The sequence below is a fragment of the Gadus macrocephalus genome, chromosome 13, assembly GCF_031168955.1.
Source record: "Gadus macrocephalus chromosome 13, ASM3116895v1".
NCBI lineage: Eukaryota > Metazoa > Chordata > Actinopteri > Gadiformes > Gadidae > Gadus > Gadus macrocephalus.
Window position 1 is genome coordinate 3,997,175 of NC_082394.1, and position 21,872 is coordinate 4,019,046.

General features: G+C 47.9%; 2 protein-coding genes across 12 annotated transcripts; both read right to left on the reverse strand.

Moving 5' to 3' along the window:
* Positions 1-262: 262 nt before the first annotated feature.
* On the reverse strand, positions 263-12,120 carry LOC132470459 (uncharacterized). 11 transcript variants are annotated; one of them, XM_060069110.1, is made up of 11 exons: positions 11,988-12,112; positions 10,721-10,741; positions 10,414-10,547; positions 8,611-8,733; positions 7,399-7,633; positions 5,250-5,303; positions 4,597-5,026; positions 4,101-4,256; positions 3,380-3,982; positions 2,532-3,181; positions 263-1,500 (listed from the first exon to the last, which is right to left on the reverse strand). In XM_060069110.1, exons 1-11 carry the CDS (start codon positions 12,040-12,042, stop codon positions 1,352-1,354), a joined length of 2,610 nt encoding a protein of 869 aa, XP_059925093.1. In that variant the 5' UTR covers positions 12,043-12,112; the 3' UTR covers positions 263-1,351. The 11 variants fall into 11 exon arrangements, with proteins under 11 accessions (XP_059925093.1, XP_059925090.1, XP_059925091.1 ...); XM_060069107.1 differs by having other exon boundaries at positions 2,532-3,340; XM_060069108.1 differs by having other exon boundaries at positions 3,221-3,982.
* A 6,188-nt stretch (positions 12,121-18,308) lies between these two features.
* olfml3b (olfactomedin-like 3b) lies at positions 18,309-21,569 on the reverse strand. Its single transcript, XM_060069130.1, has 3 exons — positions 21,313-21,569; positions 19,889-20,174; positions 18,309-19,387 (listed from the first exon to the last, which is right to left on the reverse strand). The coding sequence occupies exons 1-3, from the start codon at positions 21,409-21,411 to the stop codon at positions 18,606-18,608; spliced, it is 1,167 nt and encodes a 388-aa protein (XP_059925113.1). The 5' UTR covers positions 21,412-21,569; the 3' UTR covers positions 18,309-18,605.
* Positions 21,570-21,872: the final 303 nt, after the last annotated feature.

Here is a 21,872-nt window from a genome sequence, read left to right on the forward strand (position 1 = left end):
CACTTTTTGCAATACAATGCACAATCATCCATTTTTTTTTTACGTTTTAATGGCTCTTCCTTGTCGTATTAGTATGTTTTAAATGGCTACATTATGTATTTCCACCTCCTTAATTTGCTGTTGTGGATCATGGTTTGTGCGTGTTGGTGTGTGTCGTCAATGTTTTTATACTACAGTCAGCGAATGGAGAAGGAATGAAATAAGATGGATTCAGCTTTTATCTATGAAATACTCGTTTATAAAGTCAATTAAATAAACATAGTTAAACATTGTGCCACGGTTTCATTTTATTGATATTTTTTTACAACACGGTAAATATATAAAAACTACTTTTCTAGCATCATCTCTAAACTCCTACAGCAACAAAATAAATACAACTTATAAAAACACAAGTAAAGAAGCATTAACAAGGTAACAATGTATTTTCTTTTTTTACACCTATATACACTGTACTCATCAGAGATTGTCAATTCTGGTTAGTCTTTTACATTCAGCTCAATGTATTTATGTACGTTTAAAACATTGACGGGTCCAGTGGTGTGAATCCTAATAAATTAAGGAATAAATAGCATTCTGGAAGACACATGTCGTTCGGTCATGGTCATGTCAAACATCCACTCACAGAATGTACCTTGTCTAAACCCTTAGTGTCTGTGAAGTCTTCGTAAAGTTTTTTTTACAGATTCTCAATCTGCATATCTTATTCTTTATCAGACTTCATCGGGAGGTGAAATAATTTCATACCATGCATTGTATTTTCACTATAAAGATCCATGCAGATTTATTGAACTGTAGTATGTTGGGAAGATTTCCACGGTTTGGATGCATGAACCAAGGACCCAAAATGCGAGGGGCAGAATTCATATTATACTGATTATACCTTCCATTTCTTTAATTTTACCTAAAGTGTTTGCGGTCAATATTAATATAAATGACTTGATTTTGGTGTAGAAATATTCCAAAAGTGAATGTGAGTATCTCTGCTATCAGTCATGTAGGATAATAATATCAGACCACAATAACATCGCTCTACCGAGTTAGTTTAGGAATGGAATAAAGAACAACTAAACATTTGATTGCCATGATTGTTAAGTCACATTATCTAAATTTCATATTTTCAGTGATTATATTACACGCATTCTGTATGCTATGACATACCTATAATAAACTACAACTAGTTACCATGGAGAAGCAGGCATTGCCCTAAGGCCTTCGGCAGATCAACTATCCATCTGTCAGGTTTCATTCCCCAGGAATTACGATTGTTAGGAAGTCAAATCATCTGAAACGTCATGTAGAAAAAAAAAATAAACAGCGACTACATCATGGCCGGACTCCCACAGCTCAGCGTTTAGGAAGCGTCTTCTCTCCTGGTCTGTGAACACCGTGGGGGTCCCGGGTGGGCCCTCAGACCTGACTGACGGCCCTGGAGGAGTCCTCTGCGAGCCAGCGTCGGGGCCCCTCCTCCAGGGGCCTCTGCTGGGCTTGGGGTTTCAGGACCTATGGATCAGACGCACGGCAATTAGAATCTGCTTTTTTAATACGTTTCAATCTTAGCATTACTTATTTTGTTGGATATAAAACAAAATGTGATTGTATCACCTAGCTCAGTGGTTCTAAAATGGGGGTACTTTGGAGGACTGAAGGGGGGAAATAAATAAAAATAATAATTAATTCTTGGAAGCTAGACAAAAGAGATTAGAGAGAAGTTTGCCAACAGGGGAGAAATTAGGGGGGTAATTAGCCAACAGTTGCATGAAGAACAAGTCCATGTTTCTCACTACTTTAAATGTTCATGTTTACAGAGCCAAATATAACATGCATACATTAATCATGTTCATTTTATTAATTTACTCCCAAAAAAATGTTGTGCCGTTGAAGAGGGTACTCAGCTGATAAAATATCTTAGGAGGTACGGTACACTAGTAGAATCAGTTTGAGAACCACTGATCTAGCTTATTCAATCATCATTCATCTACTCATTCAATCATCATTCATCTACTCATTCATCTACTCATTCAATCATCATTCATCTACTCATTCAATCATCATTCATCTTCTCATTCAATCATCATTCATCTACTCATTCAATCATCATTCATCTATTCATTCAATCATCATTCATCTATTCATTCAATCATCATTCATGTACTCATTCAATCATCATTCATCTACTCATTCAATCATCATTCATCTACTCATTCAATAATTTTTCCTGTATTCAGTCAATCATTTTTCATCTATTCATTCAACCATCGTACATATATTCAATCAACCATCTTTCATCTATTCTTTCAATCATCTTTCATATATTCAGTCAATCATCATTCATCTACTCATTCAATCATCATTCATCTACTCATTCAATCATCATTCATCTATTCATTCAACCATCTTTCAATCATCTTTTATATATATTCATTCAATCATCTTTCATATATTCAGTCAATCATTATTATTCATCTATTCAATCATTATTATTCATCTACTCATTCAATCCTCTTTCCTCCATTAGTGGGTTCTCTCCTGACCTGCTCCTGGTACCTCTGATTGTGGGCGAGGGGGGAAGCCCAGTCCGGTACCGCCTTCACGCGGACCGCCCCCTGCCGGTCCAGGGAGCGGGGGCGCGGCGCTCTGAGCTGGTTCCGGTGGTGCCAGGACTTGAGCTGGTCGTCCACCAGCACGCGGGGGGGGGGGGGGGGGGCCCCCGTCGGACCGGTAGCGCTGGGGCTCCCACAGCGACGGGGTGCGGGCGAGCCTCCCCTCCTGGGGGGCCCGCCGGGGACCCGTCACAGGGGGGGCCTCGGCGTACATGTAGTCCCGTCTGCTGTTGGGAGCGGCCTGGGGGCCGTGGTACCCCCGGAACAGGTCCAGGTTCCGGGCGTACGCCACGTCCCCGGGGTAGTGGTGGGGGTTGAAGCTGGGACCGGACTGGTAGCGGGGGGGGCCCTGGTGGTAGAGGCCGGGCCCCTGGAAGGGATGCACGCCGGGCCCGCCTTGGGGGCCCGGGTGCTGGAAGGGTCTGGCTCTGGGGAAGTCCCTCTGCGGCTCCTGGCAGACGGAGCCCGACCGCGGGGTGGAGCAGTGGTCCGAGTAGCCGTCCTCAGAGTTCGCCTGGTTTCCACGGAAGGGGGGGTACCCCCTGGGGGTCTCTGGGGGTCCATAGTGGCCTGGAGGGTACCTACTGGTCTCTGGGGGTCCATAGTGGCCTGGAGGGTACCTAGTGGTCTCTGGGGGTCCATAGTGGCCTGGAGCGTACCTAGTGGTCTCTGGGGGTCCATAGTGGCCTTGAGGGTACCCCCTTGTGCTCTCTGGGGGTCCATAGTGGCCTTGAGGGTACCTAGTGGTCTCTGGGGGTCCATAGTGGGCTGGAGGGTACCCCCTTGTGCTCTCTGGGGGTCCATAATGGCCTGGAGGGTACCTCATGGTCTCTGGTGGTCCATATTGTCCTTCAGAGTTCCTAGTGGTCTCTGGGGGGCCATAGTGGTCTGTAAGGTTCTCTGGGGGTCCATAGAGTCCTTCAGGGTACCCCCGAGTGGTTTCTGGGACTGTGGATCCATACTGGTTCACAGGGTTCTCCCCGGCGTTCTCCGGAGTTCCATAGTGGCTTGCAGGACTCCCTCCCGCGGTCTCTGGTTCTATGGGTTCATACTGGTCGGCAGGGTTCTGTGGGGAACCATACTGGTCGGCAGGGTTCTGTGGGGAACCATACTGGTCGGCAGGGTTCTCTGGTGTTCCACACTGGTCTGCAGGGTTATCTGGTGTTCCATACTGGTCTTCAGGGTTCTGCGGTGAACCATACTGGTATGCAGGGTTCTGTGGGGAACCATACTGGTATGCAGGGTTCTGTGGTGAACCATACTGGTCGGCAGGGTTCCCCCCAGCGGTGTCTGGCGTTGTGACAGAGCAGTCAGTCAGGCGTCTCCTGGCAGATCGCGGGCGACCTCTTCTCTCCTCCAGGGGTGCTTCAGGGTTGGAGATCCTGTGGAGAAAGGCAGGAGACGATTTTTCAAACCTTTAAACTCCAAATGTGCTAAATGTGTGTAGCTGGTGGGGTCGTGGGGTCATGAGGTCGATGCGGTCATGACTGTGGACCCTACCTGAGGGAGAGGTGTCGATGGAGGCGTGGCTCCGGATTAGTAGGGCTGCCATTGGCCAGGCGGTCACACAGCTGCAGCTGGGCCAGCTGCTGTGGCAGGCTGGGGTTTCCCAGGCAGGCTTCCAGGGGCGGGAGGACCTGGCTGGAGGCGGGGCTACTAGACCACCCAGCAGGGAGAAGAAGAGCTTAGTGAGGGTGTGACGGAGAGGGGATCTCATCAAGGGTGACATAAGGCATGGCGCACAGCACGCCTGAACCACCGGTCTCTGAGAAATAAAGTATCATCTCATCCTCCTGGATACATGACAATTAAGAACCATAGTATCTAAAATAATTAGAATAAAATGTGAAATGCATTGTATAGCGTATATATAATGTGTACTTTCCTTAAAATCGACACAAAGAGTAAAGTAAACACCAGACCAAAAAAAAACAAAAAAAACACTAGAACACGAATGACCAGCAGAGGGAGCCAGTGAGCCGAGGAGCCTTGGTACCTGGCCGTGCTCTTCGTGCTGGAGCGGTTCTTCTTGGTCTTCTGGAAGGGCTGGTCCAGGCTGGACTCCGACCAGGGGGAGGGCTGGATGGGCGGGGCCTCAGACTCTGGGTTGGAGGAGAAGCTCAGCATGGAGTCCAGCCCCGGGGAGCCGGCTCTCCCGGGCGTGAACAGGCCCGGAGGGAGCTGGCTGGGGCTGAGCAGGCTGGGGGTGCGCCTGATTTGCGTGTGGTGGCTCAGGGTGCGTCGGATCGGCGTGAGCTGGCTCGGCGTGCGTTTGACCGGCGGTGTGCGAGGCTGCGTGGCCATGGGGAAGGACACGAGGGAGGAGTTGGCGCTGGAGGCGGGAGACGACGCGGGGAAGGACTGAGGGAGGGGGTCCTGCTCCTGGCCCGGAGGTCCCGAGGACGGCGGCGGAGGAGGGAGCACCTCTACGGGATGGACGACAACGACGTTACCATGACGACCACCACATCAACGTGGGTCGAACCCCATGGCACAAAAACTACTCATACCACTGCATGAAAACGAAATGTACAATGATGCGTCTCATTTCGGTTGCATTCCAACCGTTCAATGTTTACTGCAGCGCGGACAGAATCCGAAGGGACAACATGTGGTACTGATATCAAAATGAGCTCGTCGAAATCATACCTTCATCAAGGAGCGGCGAATCCGACAGAGAACTGTCGTCTGAATTCCCGAGCTCTGGAAAGCAGAATACTTTGTTTCAATAACACTGGCACGGATTTAAAGGAGTCAAAAGGTTTTTCACAGCATTTATCTAATCATTTGAAGCGATGAAGTATCTAAAATAATATAGCCTACAGAAATAACTACATAAAATTAAAGAACCTAAATAAAATAACCTAAATAGTTCCAGGGAATATTTTTCAGTCTAAAATCGGTAAAACCAAAATGTAAAAAACACGTTTGCTTTCTTTTGATGCAAATTTCAAATGTGAATAGAGTGTATTCCAAAAAGTCAATCTGAAGGTCACTTTAGAACAGGTTTGATTGTTAAAGTCGATCTTAAGGTCACTTTAGAACAGGTTTGATTGTTAAAGTCGATCTTAAGGGCACTTTAAAACATGTTTGATTGTTGAAGTCGATCTTAAGGGCACTTTAAAACATGTTTGATTGTTGAAGTCGATCTTAAAGGCACTTTAAAACATGTTTGATTGTTAAAGTCGATCTTAAAGGCACTTTAAAACATGTTTGATTGTTAAAGTCGATCTTAAGGGCACTTTAAAACATGTTTGATTGTTAAAGTCGATCTTAAAGGCACTTTAAAACATGTTTGATTGTTAAAGTCGATCTTAAGGTCACTTTAGAACAGGTTTGATTGTTAAAGTCGATCTTAAGGGCACTTTAAAACATGTTTGATTGTTGAAGTCGATCTTAAAGGGGTAGTTCGGAATTTTGGACATAGGGCCTGATTCCCAAGTGAGCATTGGTATTCTATATCACTGGAGACAGTTTTCAACACATTTCATACAGTCCTTCTAGTTGCAGAGTTCGCTCGTGCTAGGCTAGCGCAAGTCAACGGGCAATGCTAGCCTGCTATTAAAAACAGTCTTACCCACTCCACAGTACACCCGAGGTAAATCAATTATAACGCCAGACTATAGATTTAAATGTCTGTGTTGATAGAATAATGTTAGAAATAAAACTAACCTTGCATCGCATGAATCATCGAGGGACTACTCTCTCAGCAGAAACAGAATTTTACTATGCGCTGGTTAGGTTTGTAACCGAATCACGACAGAAGAACGTAAACAGAGAAGCGTGGGACAGAAGCGCAATTGAACGACTAGGCAACATGATGGTTCAGTGTGCTTTTAGAAATTGTAGAAATAAACGGTACAGATGGGCACCACAAAGTTTCCACCAATTTCCAGTGCGAGATCCAGAAAGGACTCAACTGTGGCTTGTTGCTGCTGGCTTGGACATCAAAACACCGGCTCGTACATGTACGGTTCGTTGGATACAACAAATTCCTCATAATCGTCTTCAAAAGCAGATGCATCGCTAACTCCTCCAAACGTGGGCATATCTTGTTAATTGAATACACTTATAGAATTCCTTCGTTCACTGTACTCTGCGTTTGTAGCAATGACAGCGGCAGGTAACCTAGGTATCAGTCCGCCGCTGCCGTAGCCTACGTACAGGAATATAAACACTGCTGCTGAGACCCCGCAATTCCCTCAAAATGCAATGCAATGCAAGGTTGGTTTTATTTCTAACATTATTCTATAAACAGACATTTAGATTTATAGTCTGTCGTTATAATTGATTTACCTCGGGTGTACTGTGGAGTGGGTAAGACTGTTTTTAATAGCAGGCTAGCATTGCCCGTTGACTTGCGCTAGCCTAGCACGAGCGAACTCTGCAACTAGAAGGACTGAATGAAATGTGTTGAAAACTGTCTCCAGTGATATAGAATACCAATGCTCACTTGGGAATCAGGCCCTATGTACAAAATTCCGAACTACCCCTTTAAGGGCACTTTAAAACATGTTTGATTGTTGAAGTCGATCTTAAAGGCACTTTAAAACATGTTTGATTGTTGAAGTCGATCTTAAGGGCACTTTAAAACATGTTTGATTGTTGAAGTCGATCTTAAAGGCACTTTAAAACATGTTTGATTGTTAAAGTCGATCTTAAAGGCACTTTAAAACATGTTTGATTGTTGAAGTCGATCTTAAAGGCACTTTAAAACATGTTTGATTGTTAAAGTCGATCTTAAAGGCACTTTAAAACATGTTTGATTGTGCCCTGCAGGGGGGGTTCGAACTCTTACCTTGGAGGGGGACATTGAAAGCAGGCAGCGGTGAGGAGCGGCCATGTTGGAGGCGGAGCCGGAAGGCCGTCTCCTGCAGCTCCTTCACCCTCTTCTCCTCCCGCTTGCTCTGCTGCAGCCGGCTCCTCCTCACCGCCTTGCTCTGGTGCTCCTCTCGGCACAGCCGCCGCGCCGCCTCGTAGATCTTCAGCTGCAGGGCCAGCTCGGAGTCCACCAGGCTCAGAGGGGAGTCCTGCTGCCGGGGCCAGACGCAGCACGCAGCACGCATCAGCAGGACATTGTGGTGGTGCCATGGTGTGGATAGTGATGGTAACATAGTGATGGTAACATGTTGTGGATAGTGATGGTAACATGGTGTGGATAGTGATGGTAACATGTTGTGGATAGTGATGGTAACATAGTGATGGTAACATGTTGTAGATAGTGATGGTAACATGGTGTGGATAGTGATGGTAACATAGTGATGGTAACATGGTGTGGATAGTGATGGTAACATGGTGTGGATAGTGATGGTAACATAGTGATGGTAACATGGTGTGGATAGTGATGGTAACATGGTGTGGATAGTGATGGTAACATGTTGTAGATAGTGATGGTAACATGTTGTAGATAGTGATGGTAACATGTTGTAGATAGTGATGGTAACATGTTGTAGATAGTGATGGTAACATGTTGTGGATAGTGATGGTAACATAGTGATGGTAACATGTTGTGGATAGTGATGGTAACATGGTGATGGTAACATGTTGTGGATAGTGATGGTAACATGTTGTGGATAGTGATGGTAACATGTTGTGGATAGTGATGGTAACATGGTGTGGATAGTGATGGTAACATGTTGTAGATAGTGATGGTAACATGGTGTGGATAGTGATGGTAACATAGTGATGGTAACATGGTGATGGTAACATGGTGTGGATAGTGATGGTAACATGGTGTGGATAGTGATGGTAACATGGTGTGGATAGTGATGGTAACATAGTGATGGTAACATGGTGTGGATAGTGATGGTAACATGTTATAGATAGTGATGGTAACATGGTGTGGATAGTGATGGTAACATAGTGATGGTAACATGGTGTGGATAGTGATGGTAACATGTTATAGATAGTGATGGTAACATGTTGTAGATAGTGATGGTAACATGTTGTAGATAGTGATGGTAACATGTTATAGATAGGGTTAGTCTCTGGGGCTGAAGGGGGCCGTTACCTCCTGTCCGCGGGGGATGCTTTGCACGTCCAACTGAAACGAGGCTCCGATCCGCCGTCGGACCTTGGGGGGCGACTCTCCATGAGACAGGGGGTAGTCTGCCGACAGCTCGCCCGTCAGCTCCTAACAGGGAACGGGTCGACACAACGCAGCTCATTATTCAACCGGAACTTCATCCCAACAGTGTTTGTGTGGGCGGCATGGGGACCAGGAGTTAGAGGCGGGCTGGCTGGTAACCGGTAGGTTGCTAGTTTGATCCCCGGCTCCTCCTAGCTGAGTGTTGAGGTGTCTCCGAGCGAGGCACCTCACCCTAACCGGCCCCCGACGAGCTGGCGGTCGCCTTTACGTGGTGGACACCGACGTCGACGTGTGTGCATGTGGGCATGAATGGATGAATGTTGAATGCAATATTGTGAAGCGCTTTGAGCGGCCACTGGTTAGAAAGGCGCCGTTAGAAAGTCAATTGACCATTTAAATAGATGTACACCTCGAGGATTTGGCCGGTGTGTTGTGGCCCCTGGTTAAGGGTCCTCACGGTCTACGCCGAGAAGTGAATCCAGCCCTGATTTCGGTTCCTCTCCTCCATGGTGCACACGTGTTCTGAGATCAGCCTTTGTAATCCAAACAAGGCTTCAGGAGCCCACGTAGCTGTACCTCTGTTCTGTTGCGCAAGATCATATGAACTGCCCTGGCCAGGTAGTCGTCTCCCATAGTCGTCACTGACTTGGAGACGGAGAGACGAGAGATAGAAATCGAACCGTTGGAATATCTTCAATCTGAAGAATCCTATTCAAGACGTGTTGAGGCATACCAGATATTTGAGGGATCTGTTGCACAATATCGCTGCGAGTATCACCTTTCACAAGCTACGTTCCAGGGCTCCCATTACTATGTAACAGGACACACCGCGACACCGAAACAACCCCCCACGGATGCACGTATTGCACTGCCGCGTTTAATTCAGTTTTCATTCGAGTGGAGTCTTCAACACCCCCCAGGCTGTGAGGCACGCTACAGGGGAAGTGTTGCTCACGGTCTCCCTTCATCCCCGTCACCGGAGCATTTGTCATGAGATCCTTCCATTAGCCGCTCGGCGTGTCCGGACAGGACCGCCCCACCCCCCCGCCGTCGACACGCCAGCGCAGTGCGAGAGGTTTCTCCTCCTCAGCCACTAAAACGTAACCCAGAAGTCCCCGGGGCGAAACGAGGGTCTTCGCATAGCTGAGGCGCTGCAGATGAGGCACCTGAGGTTATTTGATTTGTTTAAGCTGATGTAAGCCGGATTCTTCACTCATATGTTTTGTAAGTATATATGCATGTTGAATTTAGAACAAACTTCCCTGAGAATTGTATTCAGTAGCCCATCAGTGATTGTTTTTTTAAGGATTAAATGTAACTTTCACTGATCTCACTGATCTAAATGAGAGATATTGGGAGTGGGGGCTTGTCCAGGAAATACCAAAGAGACAGACTCAAGGCTTTTCAAAAAAAGGCAGAGAAAGACTTAAAGATCCTTCCTATAAAGAAACAAAACCCTTTCATTCAGTGCAATAACTTCCTCTATCTGTAAGCAATACAAGGAAGAGTTTGTGCGTGTGGATGAATATCAATTACACTTCACTCTCTCTCCACAGTCCACAGGCCAAGGCTTTAGTATGGCCCACAGCGCTTGAATGTGTATCAGCTTGCCTGATGACTGTACATCCTGTGCAACCGTTTAGGACGAGCAGATCAAACCCACTAACTGTATCCAATCCGCCTCACGTCTCACTTTCCCCAGCGCGGCCTAACAGGTTTACTCACGGCCTCTCGGATGCACAGCTTCTTGAGCTCCAGAACGCAGCGCTGCAGCCGCTCCTGGAGTGACTGGTGCTTCAGCTTCATGGCCCGGGTGTGGGTGGTCACATCCTTGGTGGTGGTGGTGGGGCTGTCGGAACCTGGAAGGGGCAACCGCAGGACGTCAGAACGGGAGGACTTCATCACATGATGATGATGATGATGATGATGATGATGATGATGATGATGATGATGATGATGATGATGAGGAGGAAGGAATTTTTAATCTGGGCCGAATGGGGGTGTGAGAATGTGCTTATTGAATGATTCTCACCAGTTGGTTTCGTTCTGAAAACTAAATGGTTGAAAAAGTGAAAGAAGAAGTATTTTAGTCAAATCTTTTGGGTGACTTTTTGGAAAATGTTTATTAATAGGTGACAACATAAAAATAAATGTTGAAGCAATGCGATGGCTCAAGTTAAGTTATAAATCGCCTGGTTTCATTTCCTCTCGCAGTAAACCGCTTCACTAAGGTCATGCGTCTGGCTGAAGCTGGCCGTCTCCGATGACTAATGACGTTTGGATTATCAGATTTAAGACACCATTATATGAGGTTCCACCTCTACTGGTTCTGCCATCACCCTGCCAGGAACAAAGGTGTGACAGACAAACAGAAACCCGTCTGGACAAATGCCTTGCTCAAAGGGTAATTCCTCATTATGGAAGGCAGGTCGATGAGCTGGACAGCTTAAGAAAAGGACACATAAATGCTAGTATTGATCAATGAGGCTCTCCCTTGTCAAATATCCTGTCTATACTAATCGTCCTGGGATCAAAGTCTGACCCAAAATCCATTCAGCAGAGGTCCCTCAAAAAACTAACCATGGCTTCTGACTGGAGATCATTAAGAGGTTGCTGTTGCTGGTAAATATGAACCAATTCCATACCGATAGGTCAAACATATGCATCCCAGGAATGCCATGGCAGTGAAAAAAGTATTAAGCACTTGTTACATTTACTCAGGATTCCATTCTCCCTGACGTGTCAGGGTGCATTCATTGGCAGGTCTCTCCAGTTATTGTTTACTTCAACGCACAAAGACACATTCAGAATAAGCAACAAATACCATTTGTTGCGGTCACAATGGGCTACGCGCATCTCCACTAAGGCCCTGCCCAGCTAGAGCTCTCACATGACCGCCTTCCTCCCTCTGACAGCCATAGAATCACCGGCTCCCCAGTGTCCCAGATGACTACCAGGGTCAGAGACAGGACTGGCTGCAAGGAGCGGACGTGTGGCCAATAAAGATAACATTCATGTAAATATTATTAACACAATACTGATATGGAAATGCCATACGGACTGTTTCGCCAAGCGCATGGAAAAGTGTGTTAGTGAGTGAGTGAGCGAGCGAGTGAGCGAGCAAGCAAAAGTGTGCATGTTGCTTTAATAAGTAAAATTTGGATTCATGTGCTGAAAACATCCTCCCTCCAAAACGATACAATCAAGGCCGCCTCAGTTCCGGCCTTGAGTCGCGGTGGAAGGTGACGAGGCTAATCCATGAAGGAACACGACCGTGGCAGTGGGTTGAGAGGTCTTACCAGAGTGGAGGATGATGCCACTGTCCGTGTCGCTCATCTCCCCGTTCCCCTCCATGGTGGGGTGTCCTGGCCGGTCAGGAGAGGAGACGCAGGCTTCTGGCCCGCCTCACCATGCCCCGTCGGGGCTACAAAGACAGCTCCCGGTTTCCCAGAGTCACGGTTGGTTCGTCTACCGGCCCCGCATGCCTGGGAACCAATGAAAAGAGCCAGAGTCCTTAGTTTAGCGCTCTTCCTTTGTGAATGATTTGCTTAATGCAACCCTTTGAATCTACCGGCTCCAACTGATTTACGGCCCCGTCCTGCGGGCAGTGAATAAAACGGAGCAGGGAGGTATGTATCACCACAGGCAAAGGCCCACACGTCAAATCCAATGCCTTTTGACCCCGGGCCCACACGTATCAAAACAACATTCCCAAGGATCAACAACACAGACCAACATAGCTTGTTCTTCCTCCTGGTTGTCCTGTTTGATGCTCTGCGAGTATAACTGTATCAGAGTTCTGGTCATGTCGGGGGCGCCCCGGTGGCTCACAGGTTAGAGCACGTACCGTCTTGGGGTCGGCTTAGCTCAGGAGGTAGACCAGTTGTCTCGTAACCGAAAGGTTGCTAGATCGATCCCCAGCTCCTCCTAGCTGAGTGTTGATGTGTCCCTGAGCAAGACACTTCTAACCCTAACTGCTCCTGACGAGCTGGCTGTCGCCTTGCATGGTTGACTGCCGTGGGTGTGACAATGTGTGTAAAGCGTCTGCTAAATGCCGTAATTGTAATATAGGCTCAGTGCAGGTCGCGACGACCTGAGTTTGAATCCGTGTCCCTGTCCTCCCCTCGATTTACCACACCTTCCTATCGATCACTCTATAATAAAGCATAAAAATGCAAAAAAAATAATCTCTAAAGAGTTCAGGTCATGTCTGTTGACAGTAGAGATGTCAAAGCGGATTGATCCAACGATGACTGGTGTCCCTGGGGTGGGGTGGGCGGTTTAGGTCATAGTCTACCCAGGAGTGAGTACACACGTCCGTCACTCTTTACAGTCTGAGCAGTTTCCTGTGGCTACTTGCCCTGAAACTCTGACATCACCCGAGCGCCGCTATCTCAGCGGCAGCGATAACACCCGACTGCTACGATGCGTGAGACGCAGCTCAGGGAAAATAGACTAGAGGAACGGCAGGTTGATTATTAACCGCCTCCCTCCGTGGGTCTGTGTCGAGAGCTCAGACTGAGCGTCTAGGCTCAAGCCATTGTTTGGGAGATTCCTTCGCTCCCCCCCTCTCCATTCATACGGCGGAATCAATTGTATATTCTAAAAGTCAAGTCTAACTAATTAACTAACCAGATTTTAAAGGAAGCAGTGATTCATTCAAATGCCAAAATGTATTTTCTATTATCTATGAGAGGTTTCTCTTAGCTTGTGAAGCCAGTATAACTTATGATTTTTTGATTCTGGAAACTAAAAAGAGAAAATAGTGATTATAAAAACACATTTACACTGGGGTCACTTCCATTAAAAAACAAAACTAAAAGTACACTGATACTTAAAAAACACTAATACTTTAAAGACATGTGACAGTGAGTCAGATACAAATGTTTTCAGATAGAAATGTACTTATTGTTAACGCCGCGGTTTTTCTCAAATCACTTTATGAACAACTGTATGAAGCGCCCAAAAGCACTTTGCCTATGAGCTGTGATTGATCAACACGAGCGAAGCCACTTTGACTCACTCACTGATTCCCTCAGATCCTCCGTTGCTTTGCATACAATGCAGACAGTGAGCTAATGGCAGCTCGAACCCAAACCCACTGCCTCTACCCCCATGAACACAGACACACACACACACACACACACACCAGTAAGGTTAACCCATGGAATACCTAAACAAGAGGCACTTACATTAAAGAGAAGGGTAGAGTCAGAGCACCATAGATACAGCCTCCTGGCTCAGTCCTGCCTAGCATAGAGTGTGAGTGTGCGTTGTGGGAGGATGTCGGGAGACTCACCTACTCCGGTGACTCGCCCACTAGGAGTGGCCCGGGGTCAATCTCAAATAGCTCAGCTGTTGTGTTTGAGCATGAAACACTGTCAACATTAACCGAGATAATGACACATTTCATTTCACTCCCTAGTGCGCTGAAATGTGAAACCGCAGGAATTGCTTGGCGGCGCCATTAGCGACTGAAACAGGGGTACTTGAATGATAAGTATGCCGTCGCACCCATGAGCCAGAGCAGGGAAAGCATCTCACAGTGTGAGGTTAATATGTGTTCACCAGCCCAGTGCTACTGAATATTGAGGGGCAGATAACAACCAGAGCTACTGCAATCTGTGAGTTTAATTCCTCGATACCGGTGTATCTCAAACTATCAACAACCACTGAATCCTATTGGCACTGACTCGTTAGTCACCTATCCCCCCCCCCCCCCCCCCCACCCCAGGTCGTAGGTCAATCTTCTTCATTTTACAAGGCCAAGACAAAAGGAAGCTTGTATTCCGTTCCCTCTTTCTGCAGCTGCTCAGCCAATCAACTGTCAACAGAATATGCAACGCAAAATCTACTGCCGTCTCCTGGACTTCACCAAGTGACCTTTTAGTGAACTGGAAACTCAATCGTGGAACGACCCATCCCGGACTCCAGTTCTGTTACGATCAAAGCACATCATTTTTTTTACCCCGCCGTTTGAAATGTGCAGAAGCACGGCCGTCCATTTCACCAATACCGCGGCCACGCCGTCATGTGGCGTCCGCACAATTCGCGGCGTCCGCACCTGCTCGCCCCGTCGCCTCGCTCGCATTCACTGGGAATCCTCGTATTCATTCCGGCTTTCCAGGAATGTCTGCGCTCAAGACCCTCACAACAAGGCGCCCCCCCCCCGTGATTCCCAGACACATCTCGGGTGACATGGCACCAGAGCGAGGGCCGGCCGCACACACACTCTGGACTGACTTCTCCTCCCTCAGCTCCAGATCCAGGCCGGTGGAAGCCCGCTCATAATGAGTGCTGGGTTCATCTGACAACATGAACGGGTTTCAGCATGCACTAAGGCTGACCCTCATTGTGTTTCCCCCGGTTGGGTTACTACAGAAAAGGTTAAACACCACACTCATGAAGAGATGGTCTTGCATAACATTTTCTATAGAAACACCTGATGGGGATTTTATTTCTCTAAATCAGCCTAATTTTATTTAGGATTCGGGAGTCAACAAACAAACTTTGACCTCCACAAATTTGCTTCGGCCAAAACGGTGAACATTATAAATAGGCTCACGCAGAACAATAAGATGGAGGAAGATGGCTCTCTAGACTGTGTGGAAGGAACCCTCTCTATACTAAGTGGAACGGTACCCTTTCTAGACTGTGTTGAACCCTCTCTAGACTCTATGGAACCCTCCCTAGACTCTATGGAACCCTCTCTAGACTCTATGGAACCCTCTCTAGACTCTATGGAACCCTCTCTAGACTCTATGGAACCCTCTGACTACTTCACTAATCCCATTGTCTCGTGAGGTATGCAAAAGGCACAAATTGGGCCACGACTACAAACCATGGATTCTTCCTAAAGGTTGGACACAAAGGACTTCTGCATACACGTGTGTAAATGGGCCTGAGGGAGAAGGTACAGCCACCCAGAAAGGCTTGCATGTGATAAATGTGTTGGGTGTATTGTGGGGAGGCGATTCGCTGAAGAATCAAAATAGAATGTCGGCTGGGGAGTAGCGTTATGGAATGTGTCCCCACCCTGCTTCACAGCAGGAACACCGTGCCTGCTCCGTCACCTAGGAGTCTGGCCCCCGCACCACCTAATCTTCTGGGAAGAAAGGGGCTCCAGTATGGAGTCTGGCGACTGCATTAGAAAGTAGCTTTAGTGTGTGGCCGTCAAGGTTGGCTTATGCAAACCAGGAACCCCGAAGAGACGGAGGGCATTGCAAATGCATTAAAATGACTGGGAAAACATTCTTTAAATATTCCTGGAGCGCAGTCTACCACGAGCGGGCCGCTGTCTCCACAGACAGACGGACAGACCGGCGGGTTACCAGCCTGCAGCTGATACATAAGGCCTGTTTATCTTCTAGAACAACGCATCATTTGCAGAGCGACCAATGTGTTTGCGACCAATGCATTAAACAAAATGCATACACCGAATGCATTAAACGCTTTCAAACGTAAGAAAACATTTTGTAGAAGGCACGTAGGAGTAAGTAAGACAACTAGCTGACATTACATATGCAAGAGCAGAGAGTAAACACTTTCATTATGTCCAATTAGCTGGTCTATCTTGTGATGCAATGCTGTTTACGTGATGATGATAAGTGACTTTTATAGTAGAAAGTAGTAGAAAAACTAAATCCGTTTTTGGAGGTCCATAATAAGATCATATCCCTGGGTGAGGTTGAGATGCTTCAAGTCTTTTGACTTGCAGCATAAGCTCATAAACTCATTTTTAAAAAGCTCTGTAGTTCAGCAAAGTATACTGCTGGATGATAATAGTTGTTGTTGTGATGAAATAGTTTCCCAACATAGGTTGGGAACTGGCTGTCTCCTTGTTTCTAACAGACAAGCCTGTTTGTTACAACCGATCCTGAAACAACAATAACATGGGCTCAATGTAAACAGTCAAAGAGGATGTTGGACAACAATAACTTTGCCACCCCGTAACTTCCCTTGCTGGAGACGGCATTGACACGCTGACCACTGGCACAGTAAAAATCTAAACTTCATGTACATGTGATGGGACAACCATGCAGTAAACCGGCCAAAAACACAAGTCTACTGCGAGACAATGATGTGTCCTTAAAACTTCACACAAAACGTTAACAAAACCAGTATAGTCAGAAACCGTAGTATAGGTACAGATGGGAGCATGGCTCTGGTTACCCAGCATGCTGATGGTCATTCAGTGAATCTCTGCTCTCCGCTAACTGGGCGGACTGGAAACTTTTTCAAACTCCGTTGCAAACAGACTGCAGTCTCTGCACCGCATGTTAACAATGCATATCTGCTCATAACTGCAGACCTCCAAAACCCCTAGGAGTGAGTAGTTTTGCACTTACCTTAAACAATCTGCTACCTAGCCCTCCGAGGAGCTACTAGCCTCTTCTGGTCCAAGCTGCTCCGGATCCCGGAGTGTTGAAATCCAGCTCGGGTTTTACTGGCGGCTCGGACCGGAGTTAAGAACGCAGAGCACGACTTCGCTGGACTGGCTTTTACTTTTCAGTGGAGGCGTAAAGTATGAAAGATGAATAAAGTATAAAAGCGCTTATTTTTTAAATTAAATCGAGTTTGGGCAAGGTTGGCCCAGCATACCTCGACTGGGAGCGTAGAGCCTGGATGTTGAGGCTTAGAGGTCTGGAGGTTTAGAGGTCTAGAGGTCTACTCTAGTCTAGAGGACTGGAGGTCTGGTCCCGGGCTGAGATGCCACAGTACTGGGCAAGCAGCACGTCGAGGGCGTCTCGCGTGGTGGTGGGGAGGTGTAGACCTCAAACAGGGTGGAGGTGTAGACTATAACAGGGTGGAGGTGTAGACCTATAACAGGGTGGAGGTGTAGACTATAACAGGGTGGAGGTGTAGACCTATAACAGGGTGGAGGTGTAGACCTATAACAGGGTGGAGGTGTAGACTATAACAGGGTGGAGGTGTAGACCTATAACAGGGTGGAGGTGTAGACTATAACAGGGTGGAGGTGTAGACTATAACAGGGTGGAGGTGTAGACTATAACAGGGTGGAGGTGGAGGTGTAGACTATAACAGGGTGGAGGTGTAGACTATAACAGGGTGGAGGTGTAGACCTATAATAACAGGGTGGAGGTGTAGACTATAACAACACTTTAGGGTGTATTTGATTCAGTCCGTTTTTCCCACTAGTGAATCAATCATTGATTTGATACAAGTACAAACATGATTAGATTACAGAGGAGGATAATTGTTCTGTATATTTCTGCAAGGGCTGATGAATCATGTGTTATGCAATTTGAGTCTAAGTGACAGCAACAACTTTAATAAACTCTTACTAAGTCAACAATTGAATGCAATATATATATATATATATATTCATGAACATGAAATTAAATTAAATAATTTATCAAGCTTAATTCAGGTATTAGCATAAATGTTAATTGATAAATACCTGAATAAAGCTTATTGATTTTTCTTGCATAGGGCTACTAGAATATGCGTTCAGATTTCAGATGTAATGCTTTGTTGTAGAAAATCTTCTTAAATTACAGATGCATGTTGCTATTATTTCGCACACTAGATGTCAGTAGTGCTCTGCGTTTGTCAGGTGACAGAGTTACGACCGTTACGATGAACACAATAAAACACGGTGACACTATTATGCTTTATTACACATGAAATGACAGAACAGAAAGTAAAAGAGCAGAAACTACTCCCACACACACACACACACACACACACACACACACACACACACACACACACACACACACACACACACACACACACACACACACACACACACACACACACAGAACAAAACAATCAACAATCAAACAGAAGATGGCTCAATAAACGGTTGAAGCCAAACTGTCACACACTTTAATAACCCATCGAGGCTTTAGTCATAACTAGTCATAACGAGGTGTAGGAGGCCCCCCCGCCTCCTACACCTCCAGCTTGGGCTTCATCACCAGCCGGTACACCATCTGGTAGCCGTCGTCCCAGGCGTACAGCAGCTGCTCGCGGGGGTTGTACTTGAGGCTGGAGTGGGCTCCGTAGCGCTTGGGGAAGTAGACGAGCGGCGCCTCCTCGCCGCTCACCAGGCCGTTGACGTCGAACACGCACTGCACGCGGGAGCGGCCCGGCTGCGGCGTGTTGTACACCACGTACAGCGTGCCGCAGATCACGAAGGACGCCTCGGCGTTCTCCGTGGGGCAGGGCGTGTCCCAGCTCTGCTCCAGGTCGAGGGTGCGGGCGTCCATCTTGGCGAGGGAGATGCGCGGGAGGTTCTGGCGCGTGGCGTGGACCGCCCACAGCCCCTCCTCGTCCGCCGCCAGGTCGATGACCGTCTCCGGGGTCAGGCCGTACACCGGCACGTGGTTGGCGGCGGGGAACACCGCGCTGTCCGCCAGCGACGAGTTCCTCAGGTCGTACTTCAACACCCTGAGCTGGTCGCTGACGTAGTACAGGTGGTGCTCGTACACCAGGTGGCCCGTGCCCCGCCACGGCGACGGCAGGTTGAGGGCCCGGGCCAGGGAGGCGTCGTCGGGCGAGCCGGTGAAATCCTGCAGCGAGGCGAACTCGTAGACGGTGCCCTGGTCCGTGCCGTTCAGGACGTACACCTTCCCCGAGGCCCCGCCCACGTCTTTGGTCCACATGCCCTTCGGCCCTCCCAGCTTCTTCACGATCTTCATGGCTTTGATGCTGGAGATCATCTCGCTGCAGTCTAGGGACAGAGGTCAGGTGAAGGGTTCATCAGCTACAGTCTAGGGACAGAGGTCAGGTGAAGGGTTAAAGGTCAAGGGAAGGGTTCATCAGCTACAGTCTAGGGTCAAAGTTCATGTGAAGGTTCAGAGGTCAGGTTAGGGGAGAGGTTATCAGCTAAAGTCTAGGATCAGAGGTCAGGTGAAGGGTTAAAGGTGAAGGGTTCATCAGCCACAGTCTAGGGCCAGAGGTCAGGTGAAGGGTTAAAGGTGAAGGGTTCATCAGCTTACAGTCTAGGGACAGAGGTCAGGTGAAGGGTTCATCAGCTACAGTCTAGGGTCAGAGGTCAGCTGAAGGTAGGGTTTATCAGCACATCAACAAGCAGATGAAAAAGAAACAAAACAAACCCAACATCGATGCTCAGCGAGGATCCAACCCCTTTGCTCGACCAACAGACACCTGACCTTCTAGTCCGGGCCCCGGTGCCTCAAACAGACCCCAGCCTCCCCCCGTGGGTCCTCACCTGAGAGCTGAGCGTAGCGCGCCTTGTTCCTCTCCTTCACCTGGGTCACCTGCTGCTCCACCAGCTTGTCGTCCACGTCCACGCAGGGCGGGGCGCCGTTCTGTGTCTCCATGTAGTCCATCTCCCGCTCCACGCGGTCCACGCGGGCGCCCACGCCGTCCAGGTTCAGCCTCAGCGACTCCTTCTCCTTGTCCAGGTTGTCCAGCTGCGCCACCATCTGCTGCTTCAGCTCGCGGAGCTCCGCCGCGTAGCGCGTCGTCTGCTCGTGCCACAGGGTGATGCGGTCCTGGTGAACCCGATTAGGGTCAGGGGTCAAAGGGTCAAAAGGTCAGCTGGAGAAACACGCTGAGATTCATGGTTCCTGTTCCCGATGTTGTGCGGCTGATCCGAAACTGATCGATGCCCGCGCACAACACAAACACACACACACACATGCAAGAATACACACATATACACAGAGATGCGCACACATGCACACACACACATTCACACACATACACAGATACACGCATGCACACATGCACACATTCACAGAAGCACACGCACAAAAAACACCCGTGCACACATCCACATATACGCACAGACGCACGCACACGCACACAAACAGACGCACACACCCACGCATACACTGGTAACAGAAGATCTAATATTACATAATATTTCAATTGGAAATGCAGCAAAGGAAACCAACCAAATACTCCTCCCCAGGGTTTATAGGAAAATAATGAAACACAAAAGCACAATGGAGTGATTCTTGTGGAGAAGAATATCTTGTTGATGTCTAACAGCAGCCAGCCCTCAGGATACTACTAATATTGGTTTCCTTGAGAGAGCGCTTTGTTCTGTAAACCCTTTGGCAAGAGGATCACACTTCACTCAAATACAGAGTAAGGCCCAATCCCATTTCTACCCCTTACCCCTTCCCCTTACCCCTTCAAAACAAGGGGGAGGGGGAAGGGGAAGGGGTAAGGGGTAGAAATGGGATATATACCTGGAAACGTTCAGGTTGTTGTATTGTTCTTATTATAGAGTTGAACTAACATGGTTTTAATTAAAGAGACTGTCTCCATGGTTGGTCTTCCAGACTTTGCTTCTTTCCAAGCAGTTTGAGCATACCTGTTTTAAATGCCATTAAAAAATAGATATTAAATATGTCATAGACCAATCCTTGAACAAGTGCAACGTGGAGGTTTAAGGGGAACGTGTCATCAGTGACTGGAAACTAAAGCCCATTAATTAGCCCTACATCCTTCAGGAGCATCAGCCAATTACCAGTCAGAACGCAAAGGAGGAAAATACATTGAGGAAAATCTTCCCAGAAGTTCCCTCCTCAAATTCCATGATGGTTTCCTGCCGCTGGAAAGTTTCTCCTCAGCGGGTGGCCCTGGAGCCCTGGGCCAGCGGGGAGAAGGCGGGGGTCTTACCTCGATGGCCAGCAGCCTGCGCTCCAGGTAGTCGATCAGGGCCTGATGCTGTGCCCCGGCCAGGCAGGCGGCGGTCAGCAGCAAAACGAGCGCCCTCATGTCTGCTGCGCGGGGATCGGGAGAGCTGGACTCAGCTGGACGCGGCGGAGGGGAGCTGGAGCTGGACTGGGGGACCGGGAGAGGGACGGAGCTCTACTGGAATGTTTCAGGGAGGAGCTGAACACATCTGGCGCTGATGGACCCACACAGCCTTAAAGAAACACCAGTGCAGACAACCTCTCCTGCCCCCACCCACCCCCTGCTTCTGCCCCTCTGCCCGGCCGCTGGAGCTGCCTGTACAGGACAGGACGTCTGAAGTGAGGACGTGAGACCTATAGTCGGTGCTGTCTATTTATGTATGGCTTTATGTCTCCATGTATATTCTTCCTCATGAAATGTTTTTTCATAGGTCCTTTGGCACTTCTAATAAACAAAGACCAGACAGACATCGATTATAATTATTCATTGCAAAGACAGATGTCCGCAATATAATATCATGAAAATTGTAAAATGTAAATCAT

What these genes read in the sequence shown, in the direction of transcription:
- LOC132470459 (XM_060069100.1), bottom strand. Translation starts at nt 12,042, where the DNA reads ATGGAGGGGAACGGGGAGATGAGCGACACGGACAGTGGCATCATCCTC. An exon ending in GCATCCCCCGCGGACAGGAG is followed by an intron (nt 7,634 to 8,610) that starts GTAACGGCCCCC and finishes TGGCCCCGGCAG; the next exon opens with CAGGACTCCCCTCTGAGCCT. An exon ending in TTCGCCGCTCCTTGATGAAG is followed by an intron (nt 5,027 to 5,249) that starts GTATGATTTCGA and finishes TCCATCCCGTAG; the next exon opens with AGGTGCTCCCTCCTCCGCCG.
- olfml3b (XM_060069130.1), bottom strand. Translation starts at nt 21,411, where the DNA reads ATGAGGGCGCTCGTTTTGCTGCTGACCGCCGCCTGCCTGGCCGGGGCA. An exon ending in GCAGGCTGCTGGCCATCGAG is followed by an intron (nt 20,175 to 21,312) that starts GTAAGACCCCCG and finishes CGGGTTCACCAG; the next exon opens with GACCGCATCACCCTGTGGCA. An exon ending in GCGCTACGCTCAGCTCTCAG is followed by an intron (nt 19,388 to 19,888) that starts GTGAGGACCCAC and finishes CTCTGTCCCTAG; the next exon opens with ACTGCAGCGAGATGATCTCC.